Source organism: Lynx canadensis, chromosome C1 (assembly GCF_007474595.2).
Source record: "Lynx canadensis isolate LIC74 chromosome C1, mLynCan4.pri.v2, whole genome shotgun sequence".
NCBI lineage: Eukaryota > Metazoa > Chordata > Mammalia > Carnivora > Felidae > Lynx > Lynx canadensis.
In genome coordinates, this window is record NC_044310.1 from 87,471,520 (window position 1) to 87,495,346 (window position 23,827).

General features: G+C 34.6%; 1 protein-coding gene across 1 annotated transcript in view; it reads right to left on the reverse strand.

Annotated features, from left to right (window-relative positions):
- Positions 1-23,827, reverse strand: part of COL11A1 (collagen type XI alpha 1 chain) — a 212,859-nt gene that overhangs the window by 5,441 nt on the left and 183,591 nt on the right. The window contains exons 54-64 of the mRNA XM_032594346.1: positions 23,183-23,236; positions 17,161-17,214; positions 16,928-17,035; positions 16,415-16,468; positions 7,119-7,172; positions 5,897-6,004; positions 5,366-5,419; positions 5,229-5,264; positions 5,083-5,136; positions 3,041-3,290; positions 183-295 (exon numbers count right to left, since the gene is read on the reverse strand). Of these exons, the coding sequence (XP_032450237.1) occupies positions 183-295; positions 3,041-3,290; positions 5,083-5,136; positions 5,229-5,264; positions 5,366-5,419; positions 5,897-6,004; positions 7,119-7,172; positions 16,415-16,468; positions 16,928-17,035; positions 17,161-17,214; positions 23,183-23,236 (939 nt within the window). The remainder of the gene's footprint in view (positions 1-182; positions 296-3,040; positions 3,291-5,082; positions 5,137-5,228; positions 5,265-5,365; positions 5,420-5,896; positions 6,005-7,118; positions 7,173-16,414; positions 16,469-16,927; positions 17,036-17,160; positions 17,215-23,182; positions 23,237-23,827) is intronic.

The window sequence follows — 23,827 nt, forward strand, 5'->3', positions numbered from 1 at the left end:
TTGTTAACTCTGTGCATCACTTTGGTGTCTTATTCATGTTTATGCAAATGAAATGCTCTAATTACCCTGTAAGAAAAGCAGATAAATGAAAATATGACAGTATAATTTTCCTGTTTAGTTCAATATTGCAAAAACATGGCAGGAACTGTCAACAATCACCACCAAAACAGACTGGTACTTACTCCCTCAGATTTTTTGTCTGGATAAATGCAAGTCTCGCCACCAGACGTGAAATTACAGTAAACTTTGAAGGAATCTCCTGAGCAACCTTGGTTGGGATCAATCCAGTATTCACCTAGAAGTAGGAAAAAATATGTCATGTTAAAATACATTTAAATAAAAAATTGACTGCGTGGTATACACATTTTATTAGAAGAATAAAGAAAAATTAATATTGATGGATCTTTTCCTACAAGAATCCCTTTTATGTTTTTAGTCAAATTGGGATAGGAGTTCAGATAGTTAAAGAGTGACCCTTTGTCTTGTCTGCATCAAAGCTTTGCCCATGTACTTCGCCTGGAACAGTCTGTTATTTCTAGCCTGCCTGTTACTTTTAGGTTTCAGCTTAAATGTCACCTCCTCAAATATTAACATTTAATTATCCACTATCATAAATTACATGCATTTGGAATCAGAGAAACTTAACCCTAAATCCTATATGTATTATTTACTGCTTAAGTAATCTGAGTATAATAATCATTATATTTTTCCTTGGTTTATTCATTTGTAACAATGGAGATGGTGGAATCTACTTAGCCTTAAGAATCATTTCTTGCATTACTTTAAAAAAATTTTTTGGGGGTGCCTAGGTGGTTCAGTCAGTTGAGCGTCTGACTTCGGCTTAGGTCATGATCTCATGGTTCTTGGATTTGAGCCCCTCATTGGGCTCTGTGCTGACAGCTCAGAGCCTGCTTCAGATTCTGTCTGCCTCTTTATGCTTCTCCCCTGCTTGCACTCTGTCTCTCTGTTTCTCTCTATCTCAAAAATAATAAACACAGAATCCAAAGCAGGTTCCAGGATCTGAGCTGTCAGCACAGAGCCTGACATAGGGCTCAAACTCATGAACTGCGAGATCATGACCTGAGCTGAAGTCAGACGCTTAACTGACTGAGTCACCCAGGTGCCCCTATAATTTTGAATTCTGTGGTAAGCATTTTTTCTCTTGATTTATTCGGTTAATATTGTCATTAAATTTCCTTCAGATAACATAATAATAGCTTAATTACTAAGATACGTCTGTTCAGTAAATTCAGTATACTATGGAAACCATGTCCAGTTTACTTCTAATTTATTCATCTCCTATTTTTACTGTCAAATCCCTAAATCAAGTCACCATTAATTTCTTTCCTAGATTAAACCAACAGCTCTTTAACTAGCTTCCTTTGATTTCACCTTGCTTCCTTCCAAATTACTTCAAGTCATTTTTCCTTTCCTCACTATTTTTTAGCCATAGAGACCTTTCAGTTCCTTGAAGGCACCAAGATCTTGTCCTCTTTAAACCTATCAAATGACCCATATCCTCTGCCTGAAATACCCTTTTGATTCTTTGCATGACTGGCTACCTCTTTAAGGTTTCAGCTGAAATGTCACCTCCTCAAATATTAACATCCTTTACACAAAATGGATCATCCTTACCTTATCTAAATACTCATTTTTTCCGACAGTATCTGTCATAATATGCTATTGTTAATACTTCCACTTTTCCTGTCTCCTTCATTTGATAATAGTAGCTCAAGGGCATTATTTCTTCTGTGTGTCTACAAATCTCTGCCTGAAGAACAGTGCCTGGCACTAAGTCAGTTAATTAATATTTAATGGCAATTAATTAACCCATTAAGGAATTAATAACGCTGGTCATTATATGGAAACCATGGGGAGCTGTGGTCCACAATGAGCTTTCCATTCCCAAATTCACAAAAATTTTTCTTGACTTCTCAGGTTCTAATTAATCATATTTGTTTTATTTGTGTTGTAATCTTTTACATTTGAACTTCAATTATGTATGATTGTCTCAGCAAGAGCAGAAGTCTGAGTCATTCTCTTTAAAATTACTGAATTACTATTGAACTAAACATATCTTTTCCAAATAAACATATTATAAATTTGAAAACCTTGGACATTAGTTTGAATGGAGTCCTTAATAGCTACCTGTGTTTTAGTTTTAACAGGCTATGCTTGATTAAGATAGGAAGATTTTATGACATTTTCCTTTATGGTGGTGGCTGTTTCTGAATCCCATTAAACTTTTCTCTCTGTACTGACTTATTTATATCTCAGTTATAACATTCTTATATGATTGATAGTGCAAAATAATATTGCCCCAAGAGTAAAAAGAGTGAAAAAATATTTCCATATAAAGTGGGAGATTTAAGATCACATAAATATCTGCCCCTTGTTAGTTTAGTAATTGTGTGTTTATTAACTAACTCATGATACTTGAAACTGTTTCCTTCTCAGGAAGGGTATGATAGGGTTTATGTTAAACAATAGGTATAATAAATTATCCTGATTATTATTACAAATTAATTGCTCACAGTTCTGATTATTTGTGGATCAGTGACATAAATTTTTGCCCCAAGCTACTATGCTAAGTCTTAAATATTCTGTTCACCAAATTATTATTAAACTGATAGGTAAAATATGATTCAGTTATGCTATTAATCATGTTAACTTCACATCAAGGTAAAATAAGTTTGGTTACAGGATATAAATATATACTAATGTGTACATATGTGTGCACACATAAAACCCATTCTATGATAGTTATTACGGGGAAAAAATGCATTTGTGTTCTATAATTGTCCCAAAATGATCTTGTCATAATTTAATGAAACCTTATGTAAGCAGGTAAGGATTTTCTGAAGCAGTTCTTGAATTACACAGTATAAAGGACTTTTTTCTGTTTACAAGACTGGAATTAATAATCATTTACTTTATTTAGAGTCTATATCAAACATTTAATTAGAAGTAATGGGCTGACCATGCACCTTCATAACTTAGAGGCTCAGTCCCTTTGCTGTGACATGTATTATTAACATACCATCTGGGAAGTCAGGATGGCTGAGTTGCAGGTCTTTGCACGTTCGAGCTGGGTTAGTCTGCGTACCCATGGGAAACTTCATATGTTCGATGTCTTGTTTCAGGGAGTTGAGGGAACCAAATATTTCCTCCATTCCATCTGAGTAGTCAAGAATATTATCACCTGCATCTGCTTGCATGTTTTCGGCATGTCTTCTTGTTTTTTTGGGTGACAAGATTGGTAAAGGCTGAATGACTTCTCCAGGTGGACCCTGTGAAAGAGATAATGTGCATGTAACTGCTTCCTAAGGTAAAATATTCTGCATAATTATTACTGATGAGGTCATTATTATGAGAAATTATAGTTGGTTTAGCTTTTCAATGTTTTCCCTACTTTCAATATTTTCTCTAATTGTTACTACATATACATACACATGTTATAAATATTTATATAGAAACTGTGTTAAGTTCTTTTAAAAAGAATCTAGTGGAGATACTGAGGTAGACACACAAATCAGATGATTTCTGGAACTTCTTGTCTTTTCTTTTCCTTTTCTTTTTCCTTCCCTTGCTTTTCCCTTTCCTTTCTTCCTAGAGAGACAGAGACAGCAGAAAAGGGAGAAGCAGAAGGAGAGGGAGAGACAGGATCTCAAGCAGTCTCTGCACTGTGCAGATCCTGACACAGAGCTCGAAGTCATGAACCATTAAATCATGACCTAAGTCAGATGCTTAAGTGACTGAGCTGCCTAAGCGCCCCTGGACCTTTCTCTATATAAGTAGTGTAAACCCAGTTTTGTGTGGATATATTGTATGTAACTTTCTTATTTATTAATTAGTCCTTATTTACATGTCCTGTCTCCACAACTAGATTTTAGTCTCTGAAGATTAAAATACCATTTTAAGGTTCTTAACCTACCTAATGAGTTGTCTATTGTGCTTGATAATAATTTATATTATGAAACATTAAACTTCTAAAAATACACATTAATTTGCTTCAAATATAACTTAAAACTGTATAAATTAAAAAAAAATAAATGCGGACAGATTTGAATTTGCATATGTGTAAAAGTAGAACTATACCAAATAGTTAAATCCATGTTGTTATGATTGTGTCCCACAAAATTCATAGGTAGAAGCTATCAGCCTCAGTACTTAGAATAAGATCTTATTTTGAAATGGGGTCACTGTAGATATAATTAGTTAAGTAAATGTAAGGGCATTGGGGGCGGTATCCACCAATGGCAAACCATCCAATATGACTGGTGTCCCTGTAAAAGGAGGAAATTTGGGTGCAGAGACACACATAGATAGAATTTGAAGGGAAAAGATAGGAGAAGACAGCTATCTATGAGCCAAGGACAGGGCCATGGAACAGACCTTCCTCCACAGCCCTCAGAAGGACCTAATTCTGCCCACACTCTGATCTAGGATTTGTGGCCTCTAGAATTTGTTAGAGAATACATTTCTATTATTTAAGCCCCCTATTTGTGGTGCCTCTCATGGCATCCCTAGCAAACTAATACACATATAGTTTGGAAACAAACTCAAGAGAGGAGACTAATGTTTTTTCACATGGATCTATCACTTAGTAGTTATATGGAGCCTGGAAAATGTCAGCATTAATAAATGTTAGAAATTATTATTGCTTTTATGATCATTATATACAGTAGGGAAAAAATGCAAAATATCTGAACTTTCGTCTTTATTCCTAGTGTGGTCAGATACACACACACACACATATATGTATGTATGTATGTATATGTATGTATGTATTTTTATGGCCTACAGTCAGTTGCTTTCATAAAAACATGACATTAAAAAGTATATAATTTTCGTGAAAAATAAATACAAACAAGATTTTCATAATATACAGTTAACGCATCAATTAAAAGACAGGCCTTGGCATGTGGATCTGATTATGTAATTAATGGAGTTGCTGTTTCCTAGAAAAATCACCACTTTGACAGAATGTCTTTTTTTGTCCTTCTTACAAATTTGGAGAAATCACCGGCAGTCTTAGGATGTGAACAGACCTAAACATCACTCTTGTTCCCATGCACTTACCGGGGGCCCAGGAGGCCCTGGAAGACCACTGTCGCCCTTCTGGCCAGCAGGTCCCTGTTAGGAACAAAAGGAACAAGATAAACAGAGAACAAGGCATTTGACTAGGCTTCACTGAACAATCAAAGTCCAAAGGGAGAAGTACTTACGGTAGAGCCTTTGGTACCCTTTGGACCTTGAGGACCCTAGACAAAATGCAAAGGCAAAAGTACAGATAAAAATCTGGAGAAATCATGACTCTTTTGGTGTAAGTTTCCTTTACAAAATTCTTTTGTCTCGCACTTACCGGTAAGCCTGGAGGACCAGGGGGACCTATGGGACCAGCAGGACCTGGAATCCCCTGTAAAGAGAATCATCCAAATTAGAGTTTTCCTCAGCTATGCTACTCTCTATATTGCAGGACAACATACACTGAAAACTTAGATTACGCAAAAGTATATAAGAATAACCTGAAATTTTCCATTGTGAACCTAAGAAATAACTTTGGTAAGATAATCTGTATTTTTTTCCCGTTTGCTTCAATGTCTCTATATTTAGACTTATGTAGCCTTCAGAATAATGATTTGTATGTTTTGGGGATTCAATAAATTGCTGTGTAATTAACTATTGAACTGTAATCTTTATGATTTCCAACTTGACATATTTTTAAATTATTACTTTAAGGTTAAATAAATTTCTTTTTGAAAACACCATTGACTTAAAGAGGTTAAAGATGCTCTAAATCACCCTGCTGGTCACGTTTAATGGAATGTGCACAGGTGTGTGTGCGTGTGTGTGTTTGGAAAGGAGCAGGAGAATAAATTATATCTTTACTCACTCCATCCCCCTTTGCTCCTGGAGATCCTTGAGTTCCAGGGAGTCCTCTGTCACCCTTTTCACCTTGTTCTCCTGGAGGACCAATCAGGCCAATTAAACCAGGATGTCCCTTTAGAAGGCAGAGAAAAGAAATTTGACCATATGTAAATTACAACCATATATTAAATATAGTCATAAAGTAATTGCACACTAATTTTATGGAACATAAAAGTAAAAAAAAAAGATAAAAACTTTAACCCTTTCTGAATGATATATAGGATTAAGAACCTCTTTCCTCTTACCTAACAGGATCGTTTACGCTTACATTAAGTGAATCTTTTGTTTATAGAGAGAAGTATTAGGGAACAAAATGCTTTCTAAAAGAATCATCTTCAGTGTTTCATTTACTGAAAAGTAATTCCCTAAAAGACCAATAATGACCATATTGATCAAATAAACTGAAAATTCATTTTATTTTTTTTTTCCACGTTTATTTATTTTTGGGACAGAGAGAGACAGAGCATGAACGGGGGAGGGGCAGAGAGAGAGGGAGACACAGAATCGGAAACAGGCTCCAGGCTCTGAGCCATCAGCCCAGAGCCCGACGCGGGGCTCGAACTCACGGACCGCGAGATCGTGACCTGGCTGAAGTCGGACGCTTAACCGACTGTGCCACCCAGGCGCCCCGAAAATTCATTATTTTAATAAGCATGATATTTTATATGATATGATTTCTATCCTTCAGAGACTCTGTGCTCTTTAAGAGACATTTGGAGATTTAAAAATGACCCAAAAAAACATTAACGCCATTATAAAAAGGCTTATTTTCCATAATTATTTGGTGCAACTCCGTGTACTTTCTGGAAGATCAAATTACTATTTCAAAAGTATTCTAGTTTAAATTTGTTATTTTCATGTTTAAAAACATAAAATGGGCATTTTGTTATTCCATCTGTTTATTTTCTGAAGAGTTATTTTAGTATAACCATATGCTTTCTCCATATGGCTCCTACAAGGGGACATTGAGAGAATATAACAATGGATTTGAATACATTTTTCACTATGACTTTGTATCTTTTCTCTTCTCTAAATTCATCTGGGAAGCCGAGGATTGGAAGCTTTTGCCTTGGTTAAAAGGACAAAGATATTCTTTGAAATTTCCTTTTGAATGATTCTAATCTGCAAAATTATTGTCTCTGCTATTAGCATATCAAAATTGTAATAACACATGCTTTTATTCTCACCTTCTCACCCTTGGAACCGGGGTCACCTTTGAGACCAGGTAAGCCAGGAGGTCCCTAAATAATGAGAAATAATAAACATACATAAAGTAGGCATGAATTAGAGAATCATATTACTATGCATAGGGCAAGTTTGGTTTTGGTAATATGACAGAGTTCAAAAATAATTAGTGATGCTTAAGGTTTATTTATCAGAATTCTAAATAATTTTGTTTAAAATTCCATGGCTTGATATTTAACTTAACATTGGTTACATAAATATGCAGTTAGAAATAAGACTTGGTTTACATGGACTTACAACAGAAAAAGAATAAATTTTTAAACACACTAATTTTAGAAGAAGGGATTTCCAAAGTACACATCGATTCCATAAAATATTTTGGTGCTAAGCTCAAATAAATTACAATATTTCCTAGAAACTTAAAAAAAAACTCAATAAATTTTTGACAGTCAAATGACATTTGATAACCACTTTTCCTAAGCAAACTCCTAAGATAGTATTTTTAACTATAATTCCTGAAAAATCTTTTCAAAAATATTTTTAATGTTGATTTATTTTGTGAGAGAGAGAGAGAGAGAGAGCACGCAAGCGCGCACAAATAGGGGAGGGGCAGAGAGCGAGGGAGACACAGAATCCAAAGTAGGCACAGCCCAAGGCGGGGCTTGACTCATAAACCAGAAGATCATGACCTGAGCTGAAGCCGGATGCTTAACCGACTGAGCCACCCAGGCACCCCAATTAAATCTACAAATCATTTAAATAAAAGATTCTGGGATGCCTAAGTGGCTCAGTTGGTTAAGTATTCGACTTCGGCTCAGGTCATGATCTCATGGTTCATGGGTTTGAGCCCTGCAGCAGGCTCTGTGGTGAGAGCTCAGAGCCTGGATCCTGCTTCAGATTCTTTGTCTCCCTCTTTCTCTGCTCCTCCCCTGCTCCTGCTCTCTCTGTCTCTGAAAAATAAATAAACATTTTTTAAAAAGTGATTTGTAAATTTAATAAGGTAAATAATTTTTCTCATATAATTATCTCTATCCTAATAATGTTTATGGTCCAAGGATAAGGTACTTATCTATTTTGGTAAATTGTATTTTTATGAAAATTATGGCATGACCTCAACAACTAACCCTGACCCTACCCATGGAAATATTCATATTGATTACTTAACAAACTTAAATTTTTTTTAATGTTTGTTTATTTTTGAGAGAGAAACACAGTGCGAGCAGGGAAGGGGCAGAGAGAGAGAGAGAGAGGGAAACAGAATCCAAAGCAGGCTCCAGGCTCTGAGCTCTCAGCATAGAGCCCCATGTGGGGCTCGAACTCAGGAACCACGAGATCATGACCTGAGCTGAAGTTGGACACTTAGGAGCCACCCAGGCGCCCCACCAACTTTTTGATACAAAAGTCAGGGTACTCTATATTGAGGACAACACAAAATATCCTTGTCCTGAAATTAATGACAAATGAAATGATGCAGGCAAGAGATTCTATCAGAAGAAGTGTAACTGACACTAAAAGATGGTTAGTATGTGATTGATGAAATCAGAGCCAAGATAATGTTACAAAATGTAGGTCACAACTTCCTGCAACAGAAAGGCATTGGTGGGGGAGAGGGGGGAAGCAAAATATTCATACAGTTTCTCTATAAATAGAATTATTCATATTGGACTGAATTTTAGAATTATAATTTTAATAATGATTTAACATAGTACTTAGAAAGCAAACTGTTTTAACTTGTAACAAGCTATACCAGGAGTGTTCACAATTGTATCTTCTTCAAGCCTACCATGAGTGATTTTTTCCTTTCTCTACAGACACTGCTTTGGTGTGAAAAAAAATGTAAGTGCCAGTCTATAATTTTTGTGAATTTAAAGTATTAAGAGCGATGGATCTGATCCAAGTAGTATGATGTAATATAAAAAGTATGGGCTCAGAATAGGATAGACTTGGGATAGAAGCCAGCCTCTCTTATTAGCAATTTAAATTAGCTAACGAAAGAGAGCTTCAGTTTTCTCATCTATAGATTGAGGATTATAATTCCTGTCTCACGAGATCAAGTAGATGAGCCTTTTCCATTCTTTAGTTTCTCACATCTATCTCTTAAACTGAAATCCTGATCATCAGGAGAAAGTAAGATTAGCTTTGGTATCAATTAGTACTATGTAACAATAGTATTTGGGGCTACTTAAATATATTTAATTTGCTTTAATTCATGAACGAATCTGAAATTCTGTAAGTATTGATATAAAAGTGGGAAATTTCTCTACATCATTCCATTAACAATAGATAAAAATCATTTTCATATAAGATATGTGCTATTTTAAATGTGAATGTGTCTAATAATATTCTTCAAAGAGAAAATTATTAATCCTCAGACATAAATTTAAATTAGTTCAGTTTAGAATCTATTTTGTATAAAAATAACCATGCCACTTTGTTAAATCTCTGACAGATAAATGTAGATCACAAAGAAATTATATTCAAGTATATTCTAAGGCTGGGTTTGAAAACCTAACTTTCACCTCAGTCACTAACACCCTATCATAGTGGATATCAAAGTGTGACCTCAGACCAACATCATTAGCATCATCTGTGAACTTATGAGTAAAGCCAATTCTTAGGCCTCATCCAGACCAGCTAAATCTGAAATGCTGGAGTGAAGAGACCAGCAGTCTGTTTCATAGGTTTGATACTCATTAAGGTTTGAGAGACTTGGCTCCGTGGCATTAGGTCCCAAATTGAGTTAAATCAATATGCAAATCAGAACAGCATAAAAAAATCTCATTTATGTTAAAATAAAAGCAATACCTATTTAGTTCTACTAGTTTAATATTTTTTAAAGTAAGGTAATATATTTCATATCTACTATTTTCTGATCTTATCAGAAATGCATGATGAATCATCAGTAGGGAAAATAATGTTGCCCAATAGCACATTTTAAAAGGAATAATATAAATGAGTAATGGAAACTCTCAGAATTTCTTGAGACCATGTTATCATCAGGATAAATGCCGAAGACTCTATATGTTAGAAAAAAGTGGCATAAAAAGTATGAAAAAAAATAGTTCTGATAAAAATGTAACTGCATGAAAGAACCATATACTCGTACCAGTAGCAGAAACCCTTTAAGAATACTGGTTAAAACTGACGTATGTCAATTAAAGTAAAAACATTCTCTAGATTGAAAATATAAAACTCTGCAGCGGCCAAATTTTTTTCTTTCTTCACTTCTCATTTTACATTCAAACTGTTTTAAGCATGTGATACACTTTACAGAAATTTTGCTTTAAGTGGGAGAACTGACAGATGTTGCATGCTGAATATCAATATTCTTATTTTTCTTCTTTCCAAGATTCTGTTTAAGTTAGTTAACATATAGTGTAGTATTGGTCTCAGGAGTAAAATTTAGTGATTCATCACTTAAATACAACACCCAGTACTAATCATAACAAGTGACTTCCTTAAAATGCTTCCCACCCATTTAGCCCATCCCACCACCCTCCTCCCCTCTAGCAACCCTCAGTTTGATCTCTATAGTTTAGAGTCTCTTACAGTTTGCTTTCCTCTCTGTTTTTATCTTATTTTTCCTTCCCTTCCCCTAGGTTCATCTGTTTTGCTTCTTAAGTTTCACATATGAATGAAATCATGACATTCGTCTTTCTCTGACTGATATCACTTAGCACAATACACTCTAGTTCCATCCACATCATTACAAATGGCAAGATTTCATTCTTTTTGATGGCTAATATTCCATTGTATGTATGTATGTATGTGTGTGTGTATGCACACATACATACATACATACATACATACATACTAGTTCTTCTTTGTCCATTTATCAGTCAATGGACATTCAGGCTCCTTCCATAATTTGGCTATCGTTAATAGTGCTGCTCTAAACATTGGGGCACATGTGCCCCTTCAAATTACCATTTTTGTATCCTTTGGATAAATACCTAGTAATGCAATTTCTGGATCATAGGGTGGTTCTATCTTCAACTTTCTGAGGGCCTCCACACTGTTTTCAAGAGTGGGTATACCAGTTTGAATTCCCACCAGCAGTGCAAGAGGTTTCCCCTTTCTCTACAATGGACATCAATATTCTAATCACTGCTTCATTCAGAGTCTCAAGTCTAACCACCCTTTAGTTGAGTAATCTTGGATCTATTACTTATTATCTCTGAGCTTCATTTATGAAAGTACTCTAATAGTCATAACTGTGTCATAATATAATGAAAAGCAGACCTGCAAAATTACTGTATAGTGAATTATAACATAAATATTAATTACTGATATTTGTTTTTTTTTATATTACAAACAGTTATCAATCAGCCCTCTCACCACATTCTAGTAGTATAAGCTAAAATGACAAAAAAGAAAAAGAAGAGGAGGAGGAGGAGAAGGAAAAGGAGGAGTATTGGAATTCTAATTATTCAGGCTTAATGAGAAATATGCTAGACATTATTTGTGTTTACAATTCATCTTTCTTTCTTTCTTTTCAAATTTTAGAGACAGAGTGCAAGCATGGAAGTGAGGCAGAAGGAGGGAGGGAGGGAGGGAGGGAAGGAGGGAGGGAGGGAGGGAGAGAGAGAGAGAGAGAGAGAGAGAGAGAGTCCTAAGCAGGTTCCATGCTCGGTGCAGAGCCCGACATGGGGCTTTATATCATGACACTGGGATCATGACCTGAGCCGAAATCAAGAGTCAGATGCCCAAATGACTGAGCCACCCTGGGGCCCCTATAATGCATTTTAAATCATTTCTATAAATGTACATAAAGGAGTTAGAGGAAATGAGTATTAATTCCTAGAAGCTAATAATTTCGTATGAACTTGCAAACTTTATCTGAGGACACATTTACCAAGAAAAATCAGTTTCTTAACATTTTCATCAGTTGGAAATAGAAATTGGTAACGTTATGCTATTGATAGCAGTTATAAATAACCCTCCAAACTTGGGACATATCAAAAATATCAATTATTCACATAAAAAGATTATTCCAAGTACATATTTTCTATTTCTTATTTAGGATATTGTAAATTGAGAAACCCTAGGGAAATACATAATTCATAAGTTATAAAGTGAAAAGGAAAACAGGGATGATACATTCTTAAGTGTCTAGAATATACAATCAAACATTTTCCCCTGCAGTATTATATGCTTTACAGGATATTTGCTTTGATATGCATCTCAAAACTCTAGTGCATTGATGTTGAAAGAAACTGCAGATCTTGCACTTTATTTAGAATGTCATATTGTGAAAGAATGTTTAATTTGGTAAAAAGCAAATGCTTTGGTGTTTAAACCTGTTTAATCATTATGGAATACTACACATCTCAACCCTATTTACAGATAGTTTAGATGTAGCATTAAAAAACAAACAAACTGCAATTCAGTAAGCCATCTACCATTTTTTCAGGCATTTATGGTTTGAAATAATGCTGTCAGATATTATGTATTTATCAGTATGTGAAAAGAAGGAACGTATGATTATACTGTGGTAATTTTTCATCTCTTTTTTAGCTATTTTGGAACAAATAGGTTCATCTAATAAAAGAACATGAAATAAAATAAAGTGAAAGCTCAAAACTAAAACAGATGCTAATCCTACCTTCAAAACATAAAAATTAGTTTAAAATTATGAAATCCTGTTAATTTTGACTGTACACGCAGAGAAGAGAACGTAGCCACAATTTCTGTTCTCTTTAAAACACTGTTTTATTCCATTTAGTTTTTGTTGACTACATACTCAAAAAAATCATTGATTCAACTTAAAAAAACCCTCAAATAAAATTCTTATATAATCTCATCATTGTCCTTAGCTTTCTGTTAGCGCTCATATGTACTATTTAGTCTATCCTCTCAGTTCCATATGGTGATTCTAATTATATATGCACATAAAATTCATGCATATATAGAAGTTTAATTTTTACCCTGAGAAATGTCTAACTTTGAAAGTGAAAAATATATACTGTACCTTATCTAAACTCTAGTATATCTAATTACACAGAGGGGTCAAACACCAAACATATTATCATCTTAAAACTTTTAGAAGATGTTTCATTCCTGCCCCAAAGAATTTCCACTCCAAAGGTTGATATAAAATTGTATATAAAAGACCTATAAAATATCTTGGCAAGTAACAGTAAGTGTATAAGTGTATAAATACTCTGATAAAACAAAAGCCAGAGAAAACAAAACAGCACCCACACTGCTCCGTTAGATAGAGTGCAACTGTCTAACTGGGTAGCTGCCTGTCCTGAATGATAAAAGCAGAGCAAGTTGTACTTACTGAATAGAATAGCGAAGTAGCATTTAAAAATTGGGGAAAGGGGATTGTCGTGGTTTTGTTTGACTAGTGGACCCTACAGCAGGAAGTTTCAGGCAGCTTCTAGAAGAGGAAAAGAGACCCAAAGGGTAGCTGCAGAAATGCAATGATAACAGACTTCTGAAATTTGTGTAGACGTGGATGTGGGTGTGAATATATTTATAATTATAATGAGGAGAAAACACATTATGGAGGAAATATTCACATGAATTTCACATGGATTAATTTCAGAGACTAATGCCAATTTGTATGGGTTTTAAGACGTCTCTTGTTTTTACCTCCCACATTTTTAAGCCTCCCAGACACGTTTAAACCCCTCTCGTCCTTATTTAATAATCTTACCATATTTCCTATGAGGGAAAGGTCCCCAGAGGAGATGGCATTTTAACAGTTCTACTCTGAATATATTTAGCAGCATTCTCTGCTTGATTCTATTATAATACTTACCACTTTATACTCTAACTGCTGTAAGTCAGCATAATTTATTTGTTGGTCTTTTCATTTGCTTCAACAGTGTCTTTCAAAAAAATTTATTGATGGTATATATGCATGAATGAGGTCAAATTTAGTTTTTTTTAAGTAATCTCTACCCCCAGGGTGTGGCTCGAACTCAGGACCCCAAGATCAACAGTTGCATGCTCTAGTGACGGAGCCAATCAGGTGCCAAAAATTTAGTCACTTTTCACTAAGAATATGAAATTCTTTTTCAAAACACTATTTCATTCAATCAATAATTCTTTGGTGCTCCTAATGCCAATTATGGCCTAAGTGTTTTACATATAACTCATTTAATTAACATAAGACCCCCATGGGGTAAAAATATATTAATAATCCCATTTAATTCAATTAAACTTCATAACATCCCATGAGATAGATGCTATTGACATTCTAATTTTTCAGATGAGGAACCTAACACTTAAAAAAATAAATAACTTTCCTGGGGCACCTGGGTGGCTCAGTAGGTTAAGCATCTGACTTCAGCTCAAGTCATGATCTCACTGCTCATGAGTTCAAGCCCTGTGTTGGGCTCTGTGCTGACAGCTCAGAGCCTAGAGTCTGCTTCAGATTCTGTGTCTCCTTCTCTCTCTGCCCATCTCCCGCTCACACTCAGTCTCTTTCTCTCAAAAATAAATAAACTTTACAAAATTTTTTTGAAAAAAAAAATAACCTTCCTAAAGCAAGTCAGTGGTAGTATTTGTTTGTGAAACCAGGGAGTTTGGGTTCAGGGTCAAGGACCTCAACGAATAACCATGATCAAAAATTGCCTACTAAAGTTTTTCATAGCTGAGTTGAAAAGCTCATTAAATTGCCATAAAATGCATCTTGAAGATGGTTTCTCTGACAGTCCTCACTTCACAAGGACTGACTAGCATTTTCATTAAAATTAGATGTCATTGTCAAAGTGGTTGATGCTATGAGAAAGCTGCAATATATTCACATAAGTACTCTCTGAGAAAACAAGCATCCAGAGAAAAGCAAGTCACCTAAACTGCCAAATTCCGATGCCTTTCATTTCACTCTGCTTAAAAGGGTTTGAGTTGTTCAGTCCCTTGCTCTGTAAACTCACATCTATCGGAGAGTCAGAAATATAAACTTTTATAAGCTGGAATCAGGTGGAATGTCTGATGGTTTTAATTTTAATATTATCTGAAGGAAATCTCCAGCATGATGTTTTTTATTTCATCTGGAGAAAGGTCAGAATACTTACTGGAAAATCTGAAATAACAAGAAAAAAATCTCTGGCAAATTTTAAGTCTACATTAAGGCGCATTTTTTTTTTCCAGGCACTGACTCTGCAGTTAGGAATTTACCATATCTAAGGAGAATTCCCTAAATAGTGGTGTAGACGGGGAACTCACCCAGCTTCAGCCAGGCTCCTGTTATGCTGAGGGGGTCACCTGCAGATGTGATAATCTCCGGCTTGAGGTCACTCAAAATTTGATAATGTTTATCCCTTTACTAAAATAAATGATCTTTAACTTTCAATGATAGTTAAAAAAATAACCTCTGTAACACTTATGAAGTATTTGGTATATATTGTGGCATTTTTACTAAAAGGAATGACCCACATTCCTCCTCATAATTAAGATTATGAATATCAGTTTTGATGGCTCTCTGAGCATCTAGGTAATTAATATATTCATGATAAGAGGTATTTTTGTAAAATTTAAATTGGCATAAGGAGGTGTTTGACTATTTGAACCGACATGCATCACACCTACATAATGCTGTATGTGTTATTTGCTGTTTTGATTAATCCCTTCATGCATAACTATTTTTGGACAATGAATTTCAAACATCTCTACCGTAAAACAGAATCTGTCACCCAGAAGACAATGATTTAAGGCGAGACTTGGATTCTCACTTCTGTCCAAATTTTGTAGGGAGGATAGCCTTGGCACCTATAATAAACTCCCATCTATGAACAGTATGCCGGTCAACAAAGTGCTCTGTTGGATTTATAAAGCCATGTTTGAACACAGGGTTGATGATTGTAACCCAGCTTCAGTTGTAATAATTATACCTTTCTCCACTAATGGAGGTTAATGTTTTATCTTTCAGCCTGTGTGACTCACGAAGAGAACAATTTATTTGGTGAAGGAATCACTATGTGCCTGTGCCAATGTCATTCTTTTAAATGAAGTGCCAGGAAACTAAGTGTAATTGCATGCATTTGGGGGAACTGTCCACATTTGGAAAAGAACTGGCTGGGCCATTAGTGGCATTTTATTCAGAGTGGAAATATTTTTTTTTTCTCCAAAGGACAAAAAGGAAAGATCTGATCAAGGGGAAAAATTTCCAAATAACCCATCCCTTAGGATTACTTTCCTCTTTTTAGGTCTAAGTAATATGCTTTCTGAAATATTGTACAAAATATGAACTATTTTGTAAGACACAATTTTGGAAATTCTAGCCTGTAAACAATTTTGCTTCTGGAGCTTTCCCTTTCGAAGTAACAGAAAAGACCATACTCACCATAGGACCAGGAGGCCCATCTTGACCTGCAGCTCCAGGGAGACCTTGCTCTCCCTATGGAAAATAAACACAATTGATTTTTTGATTAACAAAAGCATACATATTTCTTCATTTCAGTTTTGGAAACACAAAAAGAAAGCAAGAAAACATCATCTATGAATTCCATCCCATGGAGAACATCTACAAATGTTATAAGCAATTTTGAGTGTTTTTACTTTGTGTGTGCATGTCTAGATGGATACATGTATAAAAACTTCATATTGTTGAGTTCTTAGGGTTGGGTTTTCTCTTCTGCCTTTCTATGTTGGAATTCACCATGAACTTACTAAATAAATGATATCTTTAAATATTTTAAGAATATCTGACTTTAATGATTACATGACATTTACTGAATTCCTATGAGACATCCACACGATTACTTATGAAATAATGCTGTCATAAATATTTTCATTCACAATTTTTTGGAAATGAAACATTATTTTCAAAATGGCGTCTTTTAGCACAGGTGCTTACCACAGGGCCAGGGATGCCCCGAAGACCCTCTGGACCAGGCTTTCCAGCAGGTCCCTGAGGACCAACTGGGCCAGTTTTTCCAGGTGGGCCTTCAGCACCTGCTTCTCCCTGTTAGAAATAAAATGTTTGAACACATTAATAATGAGAAAAGACATCCTGTATGCTACTAAAAGAACTGAAATGGGTATTGTTCAATGTATAAGCCTTTCAAACATAATACTTGTATATCTTACCTTGGCACCTTTTTCTCCTTGTCTTCCCTCTGCACCTGCTGCTCCAGGAGGGCCCTATAAACATAAAAGTACACGTAAAATATATATCGCATATAAGAGTAATGTAACTGAGGACTTATTCACAAATACTCCAGTTTAATTTGTAACAGATTCTAATAGGGACTGCGTATAGCTATTTAGTTTAAAATGCAATGAGAAAAATCAAAACCCTTTTATATAAAAACTTTCAGTTAGAATAGTAAACATAAATGAAGCACACATTAACAGATAATCACACATCAATGTAAGGAAACAGTAAAGATAATTTCTTTAAGAAAAGCTGATGACTTAGTTACCCTTAGTGTGTTAAATACTCAGGTATCATTTATTATGTTGTATAATTAGGAATGCATGTATCAAATTTCACTTTCATCCTTAAAGGTATTTTAAGATTGACTCCTTTTTTTTTATTTTTAGGCTCCTTTCTTAATCATAGAACATCCATATGTTATGTATACATTCTTATAGGATCATGTCCGACTGAGAGCATCACATTTAAAATCTTGACTGTCAGCAGAAATTTTATTTTCATTTTCTGGGACTATGCAATTCACGTAAATAAGTGGCATAAAAATAGTTATCACTTTTTAAAACCTAATATTAGAGCAAGAGCAGAAAAAAAATCTTCACTCTCCATATGTCATCCAAAAGCTTATGAGGATATTCTGGTGTTTGCCTGACTTTTGTATAGCTGCACAGATTGCTATGGAGAGATGCTAGTGACTTATCTGTTTAAAGCTATTCATAATACTCCTCCTTGACTATATAGGTATCTTTGTAAGATATCTGTCTACCCAATTCTCTTTAGTTCTTTTTTCATTAGCTTTGTGACTTTTAACAATTTATTAGCATTCCTGAACTTCATCCATAAAATATTACCAATAAAAATTCTCTTGCAATAGAATTGTTGTTAAATTTAAATGAGATAACACACGTAAAAGTATTTTTCAAGCTTTCTTGGTAGTGGTATCAAACACAGATACGGAATCTGGGGCTTAAGGGCATAAAGCCTGGACTCAGATTTCCTGACTTCAAATCCTCGTCCCGGGCACCAATTAGCCTTGTGATCTCTAGAAAGTTATTCGCCAGGTCAGTGCCTCAGTTTATTTCTCTGCAAAATGTGGATAAGAATAGGAGCTATTTCCTAGAGTCATCATAACAACTTAATGAATTGATAAAGGTAAATGGCATATAACAGTGTTTGGGACATAGAAAACACTGAACAAACATTGGCTTTCTTCTATCATTGGTAACATTAGCAAATATTATAATTATTATTATACATTAATGTATTTTACCTATACTTTTCACCATGTTGGCAACCTAAGAGTCAGGTCTAACAAAATAAGCTCTCAAAATACACTTGTTGACACCATGTCAACAAATTATTTTTTCCATGCATGCTGTTTCTAATACCTGAAAAATATAAATTCTATGTTTGCAACAACTTGTTTTAATTGGAAATTTTTGAGTTGGCTAAAAAATAATATATAAGATGATCCTGTAGTATATAATCAGATTCTGATACCTGATATTCATATTTCCTTCTTACATTTATATAGTCATCTGTGAAATATAAGACATTTCTAAACCTTGTAACAAAATGATGAGAAAAAAATCATCTATAATCATTTATATTACATGATATAACATTCAAAGAAAGTATCAAAGAAATCATCATTTTTTCAATTATAACATGACACATCTAAATTTTGTTTCTATTATATTGGATCCTCATGTCATTTTTAGTAACATTTCAAATCAACAGAAGCTGGGCACTTGGTTTGATAGCTTAATAGAAGCACAATACAAATGCTTTTGGCCTATAGAATGACCCCCTAATATACATTTTCAATTCATTCAAAGACATAGAAGATTTACAATTTTTTTATAAAACATTACTCATTAACTGAGTTTTTATCACTTAACAAGCATTAAGATTCAGTTTAATGTTGAAATTTTCTGCTCAAGTTCAAATATAACCACAGAAGGTTTAAAAAAGAAACTTCATGATCTCTAAGAAACTGTATTTCCTTTTTCCCCAGACTCTCTCTCTCTCGTATTCCATCAGTTACTTCAATTTTGTAATGAATTGTACTCAAAATCATCAACTGAGATTGAGGTTGGAGGTTGGGGAGAGTAGGGGAGATGGTGTTAACTGGTGAAAATAAGGTGCTGCAGGAGGAAGACTCCTCTCTTTCAGGTGCCATATTAATATGCTAATGGTGAGCACAAGCTAGTCTTTCATTCGGTCTTTTAAATTCACATTTAAAAGGAGTATCAAGCACTTCATCAAACTTGGAGCATTCTGTGAACTCATTTATCTCTGAGAGAATCAACGAATATAGCATAATTTTCTCAATATCATCATGGTAACTGTGTTGTGCCTCAACCAAAAGGTAGGAAATGTATATATTTTGAAGCAGTCTCTTGAGGCAGCAGCATTATGCTAACATTAATATATGCTTAAAACTTGTTTCTTTTTAATTTCATGCTATTTATGCAAGAGGATTTCTGTACAGAAGCATAAACTTCAAATAATTTAATGTTAAAATGTCATAAGTTATTTCGGTGTGATGTTTAAGATATTAACGTATGCAAACCAAAACAACCATAATGACTGTGATTTTGGAAATAGAAATTATGAGATTCAACTGAACAACGGGCTTTTCCTTATTCTGTCCTTTTCCTTATTCCTTATTCTATGAAACTTCATAGAAGTTTCCCTTAAACTCGTGACATAAGGGTATGGAATTTTTCGAAGGACTGCACTGACACACATGAACATAAAGAACAGAAGATTTATAAATATCTAGCTTTGGAGAAAAGCTAGTCATCAACTGTCTAAAAATGTAACAAAAATACTGCTTTTACCACAAAGGAGAAAAGACAATCTGAGTTTGAAGAGCCTAGAGAATTTAAACACGAGTAAACTACAACACAGCCACAAAATTTTGATTCAAATAGAGTTTCTCCATCCCAAAAGGACTTCTTCCTTCTCTGAATGAACGTCTGATATCTGTCACGGTGGAAATCCATATTAAATGGATTTTCTCTGTTCTTTATCTCATTTTTCCCATTTTCATTTATTTCTTATATAATTTTTCCAGATGGCACAGAGTGTTTTTTTCTGTTTTGTTTTGTTTTTTTAAAGAAAAACTGGGATGAAAACACACTTTTTCTAGGGGAATATGAAGTTTCCTTTGAAAAAAATTAATAGTGCATATGGACAAATTCTTGTCTTACTTACTTCTCATATATCTGCATAAACAGATGGGCAAAGACTTAATCTAGTGAACTACTTGCTGTACTTTCATGAGTGTTCTGATTAGAAAATGCCTCCTAAAACATAATACAGTAAAACAGGCCCCAGTTAATTCTCCACCAGTAGCCATGGTTACACAGGATTTTCTTCACCATGAGAAATATACTTCCTATAAAATACACAACATAACTTCTCCCCACTATTCACATTTTACAATATTATTCTATAATTTATCTCTTCTTCCATTCATGTAAAAAATATTTAAATTGTCCTTGTGTTCCAGAAATGTACACGGAGAATACAAAAAGATAAAACAAAACACCAAAAAAAAAAGACAAAAAACAAAAAAAAAAACAAAAAACCATGAAATCCTAAGGAGTTCATGAAGTTTCATTATGAAGTTTCATTTCTGAAGATAGACACCAAAATTAACAAAGATAGTACATTATAAAATGTGCAGAGATGAGGTAGGTATATAAAAATAGGCACAATGTTGTAGTTTGACAGTAGGGAAGGCTTTCCTAAGAATCTAATCTCTGATCTGAATCTTAGTGTGGGTTAAATGTGGAAGGGATGTTTCCTTTTAACACTTTATCTTTTGACCATTCACATTCATGCATAAACACATAAGGATGGAAAGAATATATAATGAGAATATATGCACATATATAACAACATGTATGTATGTAATAAGAATATATATACTATATGGTGTATATATACAGGTTAAAGTTTTGTCTGCATTTCTGTTAATACTGGAGTCTTTAGAATTCCATTTAATGGTGCATTTTGAGCAGTTTCAAGTTATCATGTTTAAATTATTTTAGTGACCTCTAGGAGGTTTTTCAATAAAAGAGTGTGGACCTAGCTCTTGGTTTCAAACAGCTATAATGATAACTTGAGTATCAAAATTCCATGTTTTATCAACACAAACCATACAATCTTCTAGTGCCTTAAGGAAATGTACATTTATTCTCTAGTATTACAAATACATGACAGAATGTACATGTACTACAAATGATAACTTAATTTTCCTACTTGTTCAATAACTGTTAGAATGTTGTTTCTCAGTATCACTGCCACTCGTAACATTCTGGTCAATATTCTATTAGGAAGGTTTAGTATCATTTACTCATCCATCTAGAAAGTTTTAATGGCATTCAGACTGCAGGCAAAAATAGGAAGGAGATCTCAAAAATCATGTTACACTTTGTAATTACTTTCTAAGAATAACAGCCCAGTGGTTGTTGTGTGAGACATTTTTTTTTTCTACCAAGACCATGCTTCAGGGCTGTCAACAAAACAAAACAAAAGCAATAAGAATATTATTTAGAATATAGTTAGAATATAAGAAGAACAGGGAAGGTGGAAGGTTAAAAGGCACTTGGTCAATGAAGAAACAAGTGTATTCAGGAAGATGTTTAGTATAAAATAAATTTATTTCTGGCAAAGGAAAATGTTTATAAATATTGACTCAAATTTATATTGCTGAAGGAGAAAATTAAATTCTGTTCCTACTCTGTGAGAATGTGGAGTGTGAAAATCCCACTAAAGCAAAACTACCATTAGAAAACCACAGTAGTTCCAATGGCTCTGTGCCTTTGGATTACTGAAAGGGGAATGAACCTAAGAAATACATTTTGATGTTTACCACATATTTTGTTTGCAGGTAGGTCAGAAAATAGACTAAAGGAGGGATAGGAGAACACTGGATAATGACGTAAGTATTGTAAGAGGCAGGTCAACAGAAATGGTTTCACTATGAAAACAGTACAGTAGTAAGAAAAAGTTAATCTCTTATCATCCACTGGAGCCAATTTTTTTTTCAATATATGAAATTTATTGTCAAATTGGTTTCCATACAACACCCAGTGCTCATCCCAACAGGTGCCCTCCTCAATACCCATCACCCACCCTCCCTCCCCCCCACCCCCCATCAACCCTCAGTTTGTTCTCAGTTTTTAAGAGTCTTTTATGCTTTTGGAGCCAATATTTTGAACAAGATCTATTTATTTACATTTTGCTGTAGTGTTTTGTTAAAATCCTGTCATGGTTCCAAATCAGAGAAGTTTGACGGTGTCAAGCAAGCTAACATTACATGCTGATTCCTGGGCTCTTTCTATTGATAGTTGCATTCAGATTTTTGCAATGTTTTTAACTAGCAATGGACTTTGGCGTCTCATATCCCTGTAGTTGAAGTTCAGGGTTCCATCAGTCTTTTACAACAGACTGCATTTGTACAGAGGGGAGACCTAAGCACAGGGAAGTGGGAAACTACTGTCCATTGTGACTGATTAAATCTGTCACTAAAGTGTGTTCCATTTAAATAAGTATTTTGACAAATGTAAGAAATTACCCTATTCTCTAAGACTTATATTTTTTCAGCATCATTATAATATGCTGTCTACAGCTTAAGAATATTATGTTTATACACATAGTAGATGAGTGGATGTTTCAAATAAAGAATTTTATTTTTTAAAAATGTTTATTTATCTATTGAGAGAGAGAGAAAGGGTACATGCATGTGCATGTGTGAGCGAGTGGGCAAGGGCAGAAAGAGAGAGGGAGAGAGACAACACCAAGCAGGCTCTGCACTGTCAGACGCCAGGCTCAATCTCATGAAATGTGAGATCATGACCTGATCCGAAATCAAGAGTAGGATACTTAACCAACTGAGCCACCCAGGTGCCCCTCAAATAACAAATTTTAAAAACTTACTCTTTTTCCAGGAGGACCTGGTGGGCCAGCCTCACCAGATGGGCCAGGTGGACCCTATAAAATGTGAAAAATAGCTTTTAATTGGGCATTGTTTTATGGTCCACAGCATTGTTTTCTAAATCTGGACCGAATCCAAACTTCTTTCTTCATCTCCCCACATCTATCTTTCCCGGATAATCTCAGCCGTATTTCAGATTCCTAAACTTCCTCTAGATATCTATAATTAGAGCTAGTAAATTCAGATGGAAAACTTTTTCATAGCTGGAAGAAAGTGACTCAAATTCTCTCTTCTTAAAACTGTGCTCTTTTTAAAAACTGCTAACTTATATCTGACAAGCAGCCAGTAGCCATACTAATTAATTGAATCATATGATTAATAACTCTTCTCATATCACATGCATTTGTGAAACCATAAAACTGTTACTTCTTAATTTCTTCTTGTACAAAACCAGCATTCTTATGCCAAGGAGTACTCAGCATGTTGGGCTATGATCTGCAAGTCTTATCTACACAGAATAAGCCTACAAATATCCAGTGGGGATGGCTCTGGAGACAAAACTATGTTAGGGGTGTGATTTGTCTTTGGCTCCTATTTAATTTAGTGCCTTCCTTTACCTCTTCCCTAAATACCCATATGTGGCCAAA